The following is a 13,117-nucleotide window of genomic DNA, read 5'->3' on the forward strand; positions in this document are numbered from 1 at the left end:
CCCCCCCTTTGGATCCCTATTTTCCCTTCTTTGGATCCCTACTGTGGCCGGTCTGCCAGCTTAACCAATATTCTAGCTTTTTCTCCCCTAGCACTTCCCCATATTACATGATCAGTTTATCATGAGAAAATCATTTAGGAGAATTAGATATTAGTTATTACGACACTCTCCATGTGTTGTTGACACCTCCACCATAGCTAAACAATCTATCTCTTTGCGTACTTTCTCGCTCAAAATTACATGTGTGTCGATGGCTTTTGCATGATTTGATTTCTCCTTCTCTCCTTTCAACTTTGTGTGGAAGTGCTTGTCAAATGGCTAATATAGGATAAAACATGCCATGTGGGTTGCATGTATGAAAGACCTAGTCAACTGAACAACCATCTCTCAAAGGTTCATCACATGGATAGCTAGTGCAGAAATTACCTCACATAATCTTTCACTCTCACAAATGTGTAAGCACCTACAAATCGAAGAAAAAGGATCACTAGATTTCCTATGTATATAATTCTAGTAGACCATTGGGACAACAAGCAAGCCCATGATACACCCACTGAGCTACTACTAGCTTGGCCTCTTGGGCTATTTGGGGGTCATCTATGTAAATGACAAAAATGGTTTAAATTGAGATATTTTGTGAAAACAAGTTGTGATCACCAAAAAATACCCCTTGACCGCATGAATATGAAGTCCCTATTCCCATACATTATAGAGGGTAATGTCACATATGCACTTTGGTGTTTATGAAGCCACCACTCGTAGTGTTTGCTCTTCATCAAACCTTGAGCTTGCTAGTAGCCATAATCTAGATGTTGTGTATGCACGAGTTTTATGGGTGAAGTTTCTTGGGCTAGTGTGGGTGGCTTAATATTCTTCCCTTATGCATTTCACATGATCTACCCTCTTCATTCAAGTGGAAACTACCAGCTTCTTACATCCCCCCCTTCATTCTGGGGGAGTCGAAGGTGATGTTATAGGTACAAAAGAAATCTGCACTCCCTTAACTCGAAGATGAGTAAATTTGAGTGTAGCCTACTAAAAGGAATATTACTAACTTAAATTATTTAAAATCTTCAAAGTGTAAGTGCCTTTTTAGTTCAAGGAATTGGAATCCTTGCATTGGTACCAAAATATGGTAGTTATATGTGTGAACACATAGAATATACTTTGGGCATCCTTTCCTTGCATAGAAGGTGTTTCTCCCATCCATTTATACTCATGTACTATCTAGAGTTTCTATATATTTCTCACACACACACACTCAGTAACACTACCATCATGGTGTGCCTTGAACTTCATAGTCTCTCAATTGATGAACTTTTTCACAACCCTTCACTTATTGCTTGGAATTTGGGTAGGTGATAACTTTCTAGGCGATTTTTCCACCACTCTCTACTTCATCATCTTTAATTGAGGACTTCCTTGGAAATCATTCATGGGTTAATAATAATTTAAGAAATCTTGTAGAGTTGAAAGGCATCAAACTTTTGGTTTGGGGGTTAGGGAAACTATATGTGTGTGCACCTATGCCTACCAAATCACTAGTAGGTGGTACTCCATTTATCACTTTTATAAATGATGCAACTTACACATTGTGGGCATATCCATTAAATCATAAGAATGATGCAACATTTCCATGATACACATAGAACCACGAGCCAAATTGAGTTTTTGAGAGAATGAATTGTATAGTCTAAGAGAAAATGTGTAGCATTTTATGTCAACTAATTTTTCAGATGGCTTTTGGGTTGAAGATCTTAAGACTCAACTCATTCAAACGAGTGACCAGTGCATAAGACACGTGATGGAGAAATTATAGGAGAAGCATGGAGAGTGGACGCAAACCATCATATGATCATTTGCAAGTCTTTGACTATGAGGCATTTGTTCATGTACTATAGCTTATTAGAAAGAAGCTAGAGCCAAAGTCTACAAAGTGCATTTTCATTAACTATGGATAAAGATCTTAAGACTCGATTCATCCAACCAAATGACCGCTGCATAAGACACTTGATGGAGAAACTATAGGAGAAGCATGGCTAGTGGACATAAACCATCTTGCAAGTCTTTGTTATGAGGCATTTGTTCATGTACTGTCTATAGCTTATTAGAAAGAAGCTAGAGCCAAAGTCTACAAAGTGTGTTATCATTATGTATGGATAAAGAGGAGATATGGGTTATCAGTTGTGGGATCCTTTCTCTCATAGTATTATTTATAGCAATGATGTGTTATTCCATGAAAACTCACAATAATACTCCTAGCAAGGTTTAGGGGAGAAAAGTTACACTTCTAGATGTTGCACTGCTTGTTCATGAACAAAGACAAGAGGCTATCATGCACCATAGGGTTGAAAACGTGTTCAAAATGCTTCTAGTAGCTATAATTAGGCAAAGAGCAGTGTTTTTACACCAAATGTGCTAAAATGCAAGCAGAATAGTTGATTCCTCATGCAAATCTTGCTGCATTGATAACATAAATGTGAGTTTCTAGGCCACCTAAGAGGCTTCTGCAAGCATAGATTACACAATGATGGATTTCTAGGTAAAGGGCCATTGTGCATGGATTGAAAAGGTGAATCAACCTCCATATTAACCTCTTTAACATCTCTCTATCTATTCATACTATAATTTCTTCACCACAACACAATAAGGAGTTGTATAGGCTTTGTTGCTACAGAGAGATCCACCCATGATTGTGTCTTCTCTTCTCTCACTCCTCTCCATGCACACACGCACCAGTTTCCTCCACATATTAAGTTTACTCTAAAAGGTTGATCGGTGTCATTGATCTCAATTTTTTTTCTACTCTTTGTTTGTTTTTCTTAGTCTACAATAACAACGTATAAACTTTATTTTCAAGGAATGCAAAAATATTTTTCAATGATGGTAATGTTGATTATCTATTTTGTATAACTCATGTAGGTGGAGCCAAGATTATTTTCATTACTTGGAAAATGGAAGAGGGAGTATACCATGGAGGATATACTGGTGGAGCTGAAAAAAGAAATGACTCTACCACACAACAAAAAACTTAATCAAGCCGCTGAGGGCAGTAGATTTTAGAGCACAAAATAAATGTAAACTTGTCCAAGAATAAGCACTCAAAAGGTGTAGGATCCTTAACTTGTGTCATTAGAATGTCCATTTTATTGTTTAAATCATTACTCCATATATCATACCCTTTCACAAAACTTCTTTAGTTTGATCCATAAAAATAACATTCTTCTATGTATTATGTCATGCTATTTGTATATCAAGATAGTGTATCAAAGCAGAAAGTTGCAACATGGGTGTCCTTGCTAGTCGAAAACAAATATCTGGTGTTTAAATGAAAATCATGTTGATATTACTTCATTGGCCTACTAAAGCAAGCCTTATTAGGTTTATATCTCTTTTCTATTATGTATTTGCTGTGTCTAGAACAACAAAAGGTGAAGCATTGAAAGCTTCCTATGTTTTAGGAGGCTTTACCTTGTTTTACATGTCAATAGAAGAACTCAATTTGCTAGAATTTTATTGTATTGACATAATGACATGATTTTGTGAAACAAGGGAGGGAGCTTTTAGAAGGGAAAAAAAATCATAAAGATACAAGGTTATATGCAACGCATGTCCACTTTGACCTCTATATACATTGACATAGATTTTTGATGATAAGTATAACACGATTCACCAAGTGTTCTTATTGGGGTCCACAATCACAAGATACTCCTAAGTTTATTATCTTTGCTAAATTAGACAAATGCATAGATAAGATTCTCCTTATTTCTTAGAGTTTTTCAGATTTACTTAAATATAGACACTTTCACTAGGTCGTGCACTTTGTGTATATGCTTTGATTCACACATCCTAGTATATATGCACGTGTGTGTGTGTGTGTGTGTGTGTGTGTGTGTGTGCGCGCACGCGCATGTGTTCATGTGAAAATAGATATGCACACCTGCATACATGTTTCTACACACATGCACACAGTTGAGAAAAAGCACTACCTCCAACAACCTACTTAAACCATATGCCCAGATAATGATGCAAAAGCCCCAAATTTGAAATTTCAAAAGAAGCATTCAAATTAGCCTTATCATCAACAATTTATTTATTTTATTTGGTCTAGTGAGTGAGATGTCATCAATATAGAGCACAATGATCAACATTATATCATCAACCCCTTGACATACAAAATGCTTTTAATTGGACTATTTCTAAATTTGTTCTTGCTTGGTTGGCCTACATGCAAAAATTTGTTATGGTTTAGTATTGATGTGCTGTTTTGAGTCAAAATCAATTTGATCATAGTGGAGAGAAATGAAAAGCAATTTGTGTCATGCAATGAGAAAATGACACAAATTACACTTCATATATAGTGCACATCATAAAAAAGTGCCTTACAAAAGTATGATAGAGAGTTGGCACTGTGTCTCCCCAAAAATTATAAGGAATGAAAGTCATGCCCTGCCCATAATCTAGTTGTGCTACACAAACACATAAACATGAAGATTCTGATGCAAATGACAAACCTTATAGCTTGTTGATGCACAGTGTTGTCCATAGATTTTTAGACACTCCTACTACCAATTTTCTTACATTCTTATGGAATGCTCTAATGATAGCATTTGGTTGCCTCATAGCAAGTATCCTTCTTCGACTCATGTATGTCATACTACATAGAGAGTCCTATGCCACAAAGTTTTTGAGTGAGATTTCTCTCTCCTGTTTCTATTTGGGGATCTTCCCAAGGGCAATCTAGATCCTTTGGGATGGAATCAAGTAGGGTCCTTTGCAACTCTCTCTCCTCTTTTTGGTTGAAGTAGTTTGTGTCATTGTACCTCGTTGAAGTGCACCATCTAGATTTATGACAATTTTCATAGGTGAAACATCAATAGAGTACCTTGTTTGCCCTCTTAAGAAGGTTAATTCATCGAAAGGTTCATATATATTTTACGGGTTTTTTTTGGTGAGCTGATTTCATGTGTTTGATGTCCATAAACTTTTGTGTGGTTATATGGTCTGTCAACCAGAACGTATGGGCAATTTTTCATAAAACGGATTTCTTTTCATGTCACGGTTGTTAGCATGAGTCTCATACGGGTAAAGTGATGTGATAAGGTGCTAGTCTATGTTATAAGATTGAATTTGATGCATTGGTTTTCATGTCGTATACACATTCAAAAATAGGAAAAAAAGTTGTTTTGCACCTACATGTGAAGTTATGGCATATGGTTGATCAAAGTGATGGGGTTGTCAAAGTGGATTTCAATTTGGAGATGTTGCAATACCACTACAAAACATGAACAATAGGCCCGCTACTCTTGCACAGGGAGGTTCTAGTAGCAGAAAGCTTAAGTGGAGACATGGTATTTCTAAAGAAGCACAAAAGAGATTGGAGTCAGCTGTAAGTATGGTTGTAATGTTCTTGGAAGAGAAACTGGAAAGTGAACAACACATAGTTTTTTGACTTTTGACAAAGATTTGTTATGATGTACACATTAAGGTAGAACCTAGTTTCACCTACTCTGATTTTTAGAAGAGAGAATCCATACACAAAGTTTTTTTGGCATGTAAACATATGTCCTATGTGTATGTGCATATACTTGGGCTGCAACCAAAAGAGCACATGGTTATTCATCAGCCTGCACTAACTCCCATAGGCCTTGCATTTGTATTAGGGCAAACCCACAAGATAAACCCTGTGGCGTAGTGGACCAAAACATTAGCAAAATTTATCTAGAGGTACATCAAAGGAGACATCTCTTATGTGTGAGCAGCAGAATTACTTTCCCCCACATTTTGAAACTTTTGTTGAATCCCTTTTAGCTATAGATGTATGTTTTGTGGTGTCTATCTTGCCAAATGTACAAGCACAAAATTAGTTCTTTCCAAAACTTGTACATGTTTTTGGTGTGTATCTTATGTATAATGTCTTTGTTTTAAATTTACATATTTGGTGTCGTTAGAAAAGGCTCTCAATCCAAAGCCAAGCTATTGCAAAATGATACATGTTTTTTTGTGTGTATTGTATAGTAATGTCTCTGTTTTGAACTAACTTTTTTGTGGCATTAGAAAAGCCTCTAGAACTAAAGTGAAAAAACTCGCAAAATTGGTTTTGATTGCAAATGATCGAAATCAAAAGCTTGCAAAAGAACAACACACTCTAGTGTGAAGAAGAATATTAAGTTTTAGCAAACTTAATTAGGATTCTGGCCATGGATTCTTTTGGAGAGAGAGTGTGTGTAGGAGGTGTGTGAGTGAAAGAGGCTTAGGTATGGATTTTTTGTGCTGACTCTCAAGTTTGTACCTTGAGAAACAAAGGAGAGAAGTGTAAAATGAGAAGAGAATCCCTCTTTTTATGTACATTTTAGATAAGTGACTTCACTTATCTTGATAGCTTATCCTCCTTATTGATAAGTTCTTTTTACTTATCTTGCTTTTCAAAACTTCTTTAATAAGTTACTTACTCACCTTATCCTTATCTTCTCTTTTCCTTTTTCCTTGTCCTTTTCTTTTCCTTTTTTCCTTATCTTATCTTGTCTTTTTTCCTCGTTTTTTTCTTTATGCTATTTTTCTTGAGATGAAAAGCTAATTTCTCATGCATTGGTTATGCCCATGTTCCCATGGTGTAAATCCTAATGTGTCTCGTGAGTAAACTTTGGTGCTTGGATTTAGCCTGAATTTACTCTGACCTTTTTTTTGAGTCAATGGTTTAGATTTGTGAGTAAGGACTAGGAGGAGGCTTTTACACATTGTATTTATGGAAGAATGAAGCAGGAATTATGGTAATATGCATCTTTGTCATATGCATACTTGATTGTCAGTGGCAATAATGTGGTGCAAGTAAAGGGAGTTTGAGATGAAAGACTTGGGATAATTGGAATATGACATGGTTTGCATAGAAGAGGGTGTATGGTTGTCACAAAGACAATATGCTTTGAACATGTTGAAAAAGCATAGTATAGATGATTTTAGGATGATTGCAATGCTCTTAATTCAAAATTTGAAGTTGGGGAATGATGTAGGTCAAGTGCTTGAGAATGAAACCATGTACAAGAAGATGGTTGGTAGCTTTATCTACTTGACTAGCTCATGTTGAGACTTGAACTATGTGGTTGGATTAGTGAGTCAGTACACATTGCACTATGTGAGTGCTACTTTGGATCATGCACTCTTTTTGACAGGGTTCATGTCGAGTTGTAGCTCTATAATTACACAGATTTAGATTGGGTTTGTCTGCTAGTGGATTCATGTTTTCACTTGGGAGTGATGCTATCACACGGAGTAGTAAGAAGCAACCTTCATTTTCTTTATTATGTATAGAGGTAGATTACAGGGGTATTGTAGTGGTGGCTTGTGATGTAGCATGGTTGCAATTGCTACCTCAGAATTTTGGAGTACAAGTGCAAAGCTCAATTTTCATCTATTGTGACAACCTTAGCAACATGCAATTGGCTCAGAGCTCAATGTTTCATGCAAGGACAAATCACATTGACTTGTATTACCACTTCACCAGAGAGAGGGTCTTGGGAGGCAACATAAACCTTGACTACATGATGATGGATAGAAGATTGCACATATCTTCACAAAGGCCCTTGGAGCATAGAAGCTACGGTAGTTTTGATTGATGCTTAGCATACTAGAGATGATGATGAGCTTGAGGGGGAGTGTTGAGATGTCAAGATAAGAGATACCTTTCCCAAGGGGTCTGTGTGAGAATTATACAAGTTACACCTTTATACAATTTCAATATACATTAGAGATGTGAAAACAATAACATAGGGGAGGAGTTCTCAGCACCTAACCTACCATGGAGTTTAGACAATGAGCCGAATTGCATCTAAAGGTACCTAGAAACTAGTACTAACTTTGAATGTGTATAGATAAAAGTGTATAAAAAAGAGACCAAGTGGAGGCTGAATATATGTGTATGCTGCATTGCAAGAATATATATATATATATATATAAATTTAGAGAGAGAGAGAGAGTATAAAAGATACAAGAGAATGATAAAAAAGAATCTTTGAATATATTATCTACATGAAACAATCAAACCATGAATTAATGAGTAACAAAATTTGGGTACACCATAACTTAAAAACCATAAATAACTAAGTAGAAGCACCAGACCTTATGTGGGATCAATCAATCTACCCATCCACATCCATTCCTACATGGGAAAAGAGAATTTCACTTTGTTAGGAGCAATCTAAAACAACTCCAGCTTACCTAAGCCAAAAATAAGTCGGGCCGCTTTGCCTCCCTCCCTAAACTCGAGCGATGAAAGGATTCCAAACACCAACCATACCAGTTTAGGCACCATGCCTCTTTGGTGCCACACTGGGTGTTTAATCCAAGCAAGGAAATATCTCAAACGTGCTAGCCATGTAGAAAATTTACTTCTCACTAAGATGTCACTCTCTTACCTTGTTAAGTTGGTTCTAATATCCACTCGCAAAAATGTAGGAATGACATGCAAGAATTTCACTTGTCTCTATACTTTTTGTGTGTGGCTTACATCTTAATTGCAAAACCATATCCATTGTGCAGACTTGTTGTCTTTAGGTTCTCTTTGACCAAAAACATGGTGCAACCAATCCCACTTGACGACTCTGTAATTTGTTACCACAATTTTTCTTGCATTCCATTCCAAAAAAATTCCTAACGCAATTGGCTAGCATCCTTCATAAAGCCCACTCTTCGCATGCAACTTTGACCTCTTGAGCACACCATGTTGAATTCTCTCCTTACTTCATTGGAATGCTCTTCCCTGCCTCAATGTCAATGACCACATATATCTCTTCATTATTCTCTCTATCAAATTGTATACTTCATGGTCTTCCTCTAGTTTTGTGTTGCCTTTCTTCCATTACATATCCAGGTTTTTGTGAACTTGTATCAGCGGCACTTGCTTTCTTCTTCCGTTGCATAGTCTCTTTGTCATATTCCATCACATGCTCCTCATACAAAGGACTAACAACATCCAAACCTTTCAATGTACTTGCAATATGAGTAGGATTTGGAGATTCTTTGCATTTGGCATTGGCCATTGCTTCTATGGAAGAGTCACTTCCCATGAATCTGCATGTGGTGTATCCAAATCTTTTTTCACATTGAATATATGCATTCAAAACATCACTGACACATGTATCATAAAGTGAGATTTTTCAATTTCTACCTTCACATGCTAGCCAACTTGCATGGATGCTCTTTGACAAATTTATGCTAGGAATTTGAGCTTTCTCCCAAGGACTCTTGCTGATCTGTAAATATAATATGAAGAAAAAAAAAAATATGCTTATCTCTATTTTCATCTTTATTATATGAGCCAAAGAAAACATTGATATACCACTGGTGCAACGCTTCCCCAATGGGCAATTTGTTGCTCCCACCAATTAAACCATCACTCTAAAGCCTTTATATTATCCCTTGTCACATTTTTCACGCACCACTCTCGCACCCTGGAGGCTATATGGGAGGCCTCATTCATTATCTCTGCCAAGTGCCATGCATCTTGTGATTCCACACTTTCTATGGCATTTAATGGACTTTGTTAATGGTGTAAGCTAAGCTTGATTAGTCTCTATTTAGTTATTCCCTCTCTTATTTCTCTTCTTGTTTACTTGATTTGTGAACTCATTGAGCTTTTGATCAATGTGTGTGTGTGATTGATGCAAGCTTGCACCCATTTTCCTCTTGATTGATGAGATCAGAGTATATTAGAAAATAGGCACTGAGTAGCACTCTTCATTAGCATTGCATTCTCCTCTTCTTCAATCTCTTGATTTGGATCCTCTTATTGCACTTTCTCTTGACTCCAAGCCTCTATGCACTAGCTTGGTTTAGATCCATAGAACTTGACATTATGTCTATGGATTGAGCTATTATACAACCCCCCAATCTCACATTTCAATGTGATGCAATTGCCTATCTGGAGTGACATGTTTTTTAGTGTGTTTATGTAGACTCTGCTCCCAATGGAACAGGCATGAGTGCTCCCTCCCTATCATTACATTACAACTTCCTCCATTGTATACATCCTGTATTGCCAACCAATTAGCTCCATCTTTGTCATACATGTATCCAACAAAGTTTGGTGGTTCATGCCCGCATCTCTCCATCATTGTGTTTAAATTTCTCCAAAAAAAGTGTTTGTGTCTCCTCGTCTTCCTCCTTGCTTTCACATATTGCAATCACCTATAGTGCTCTCATGCTGTATTAAAAATAAAAATTAGTTTAAAAAGGTGACTCATATCAAAATGTGATATCTAATATGTTTTTATAAGCTCACATACCCGGGATCATAAACTGAGCATGACATAGTTGCCCATCCTTCAATCTCGTGAGTGTGATCAAAAAATGCACCCATGCACTCCTCAAATCTCCTGTCCCTCCACACCTCATTTGATTGAAAAGTTTGACTCTTGAAGCAGCTCCTTTTGTGAACACTTTAAACACGTAACATTTATCATTAGGTCCACCTTGACCAGGAAATCGACTTCCATGAAAGAGTGGAAAAACACACTGCCTTTGCAACATTAGAATACTGCTCATTTGAAACAATACCTTTGAATCCCTTATTTTGAACAAGTGGCATAATTTTCTCAAGAAAATGGTTAAGCTCTACATCAGTGGCTTCCAAGTCATCTTCTTTATTCAAAGATTGGAATAACATTTGACGTGCAACTAATATCTGTACTGTTCTAGGACCCCCCCTTCTCAATCTTCAAAACTATTTTACAAGATTGCACACCTTTTTAAGGGTGTCCTTCTAGTACCGAGCTGAACATTATGCTCATGCACCCCAGATAGATCACCAAACGTGTTATTGTGGCTTCCTTAGGCATCACATAATAGATCATACACTTGCAAACATTTGAATAGGTGACTGTTTTCTCACAATAGTGGCATCATAATAAAATAACTACTTTTCTCACAATTGTTGTGAGCTCCCAACTGTTTTCTCCCATGCTGATTTGTCTATAGAGGTGACCACAAAAGAAGGCATCATTGTATCTTCTTTCACTAAGGTAAAAAGGGCATGTCACCCTTCAACATTGAAGACTACCAAGACAATAGCTTAAAGCATTGTGAAATCTATGGCCATGTTGGTTGATGTTGGTCTAGACCAAAGGTGACTGTCATACTTCTGTTCCATCCCCAACATCCTTTTATTGTCGTGCACTAGAGGAAGCTCAAAACAAACATTGCCATCATTAACAATTGGGAGCTCACAAGAATTTTTGGACGTCCACAAATCTCTAGTAGTTTGTACAACCTGCAGGATGTACCTTTGTATTTCATCCATGCAACAATGGATGTATCCTTTGAATACTCCTGCTTCATTGGCTCAACCGACCCTTGTGCATCTAGACAGGGTTTTGTTGCCATGGTTGTTTCCACAATCTCCAAAACAATTGCATCTACATCTTCATCGGTATTAATATTCAACTGTAGTGGAGTTGATCTTTTGTCACATGGTGTAGCAGAGATTGATTCGTCACCAACATCTTCATTTGTGTATAAACTATATAAAAAAATAAACACACTCATACAAATGTAGAATGTGATAAGATGAGGACAAAGTACGATCAAGTAGGTGATGCTTTTGGTCTTCATGATCCCATCTTGGCAACACATTGACCTTAGACATAGAGCTCTCTCTCTGCACGATGGATTGTAACCCTTCAAGTCTAATAGAAGGGGGTAACAAGCTTTGAAGGAAATATTCATTAAGAAAAAGCTCTCCATTTTGTAATGAAACACTATATTTTATGAGAGCACCTTTAATTGTCCATGAAAGCTTAGCTGAAGTCGTCATGTTTGAAATAGACAAGGGGGAGGAATGGTTGAGGGAAACAAGGTGACGACAAAAGATGACAGGGAGTGTGTATAAGACGCAGAGGAAGAGCTACAGAATATAGCTCAAAAGATTCACAATCATTGAAATAAATTGGAATTGACATCTCTTCAAATCTTTCAGTTAAAATATGTTACTTTCGAAATCTATCAAAATATTTATGTGCGCATATATAAAATTATATTATTTTTATTTTTTATATTAAATAACTTTCAAAACTAATATATTGTTATTATATTGTAGTTCAAATCTACAATATATGTAGTGAATATTATATATAGAGTATACACTATATTATATATCTATCAATACGCATAGATTATATACTATATAGTATATAATATAAGTGTTGTATATCTAAAATATATACTATATAATATGTTTAGTATATATAACATTGTATAACTAGAATATATATAATATTATGTATATATAGTATAAAGTATAGTATTATATATACTAAGTATATTATATATATTATATATATTATGTATCGTTATATAATATATACAAAAACACACACAACTTGAAAAAGACGAAGGAAGCTCAAGGCACTCAAGAGACAGTGTTTTAATTAGTGTGCAATGGAAAGATGGATAGCCCTAGAATGATGGGCGTATATACAATGCACGGGGAGAAAACCTCCCAAAGAGGGAAAAAATGCCCTGGCAATCTTCAGTGTGTTCACACACATCACCACCACATGTATATGGCAACGAATCCCCCCTGGAGTGATGTGGTGAACGAAAGCTGGCACATATAGTAAAGGGAAGTGCCATGCCCTGAGGACATGATCAGTCCACAAAGGGGAGTAAGCCCAAAGCTTTGCGAAAATATTCAAACTTCTCACAAGAAAATTCCTTTGTGAAAAGATGTGCAAGGTTGTCCTATGGTGGCACATAAGCCAAATCTCTCCTGCCGAGAGCCTCTCCCTGACATAGTGGTAATGCACCTCAATGTGCTTTGTGCAACCATGAAGAACTGGGTTCCTTGCAACTGCCAGTGTTCTCTAAGTGTCAGTGTAGATAGTGTTGACAATGTCTATCCAACACCCAAATCAGCCATAAGGTGTGTGAGCCATACACACTCAGCCGTAGCTTTGAAGACTGCCCTGTACTCAGCCTCACAACTGGAAGTGGTCACATTAGGTTGCTTCTTGCTCAACCATGATATGCATGAGCTGCCAAACATGAAACAAAAACCACTTGTGGACACTCGTGTGTCAAAACAACCAGCCCAATTTGAGTCCGAAAAAGCATGTAAGTTTGGCGG

At 36.8% G+C, this 13,117-nt stretch overlaps 1 protein-coding gene across 3 annotated transcripts in view; it reads left to right on the forward strand.

Annotated features, from left to right (window-relative positions):
* Window positions 1-3,287, forward strand: part of LOC147448121 (ubiquitin-conjugating enzyme E2 variant 1D-like) — a 29,043-nt gene extending 25,756 nt beyond the window's left edge. For all 3 annotated transcript variants that reach the window (XM_086523981.1, XM_086523982.1, XM_086523985.1), the window contains one exon: window positions 2,923-3,287. In XM_086523981.1, coding sequence (XP_086380107.1) covers window positions 2,923-3,063 — 141 coding nt within the window. In that variant the 3' untranslated portion in view covers window positions 3,064-3,287. The remainder of the gene's footprint in view (window positions 1-2,922) is intronic.
* Window positions 3,288-13,117: the final 9,830 nt, after the last annotated feature.

Source organism: Adiantum capillus-veneris, chromosome 11 (assembly GCF_014529385.1).
Source record: "Adiantum capillus-veneris isolate H3 chromosome 11, ASM1452938v2, whole genome shotgun sequence".
Classification (NCBI taxonomy): Eukaryota; Viridiplantae; Streptophyta; class Polypodiopsida; order Polypodiales; family Pteridaceae; genus Adiantum; species Adiantum capillus-veneris.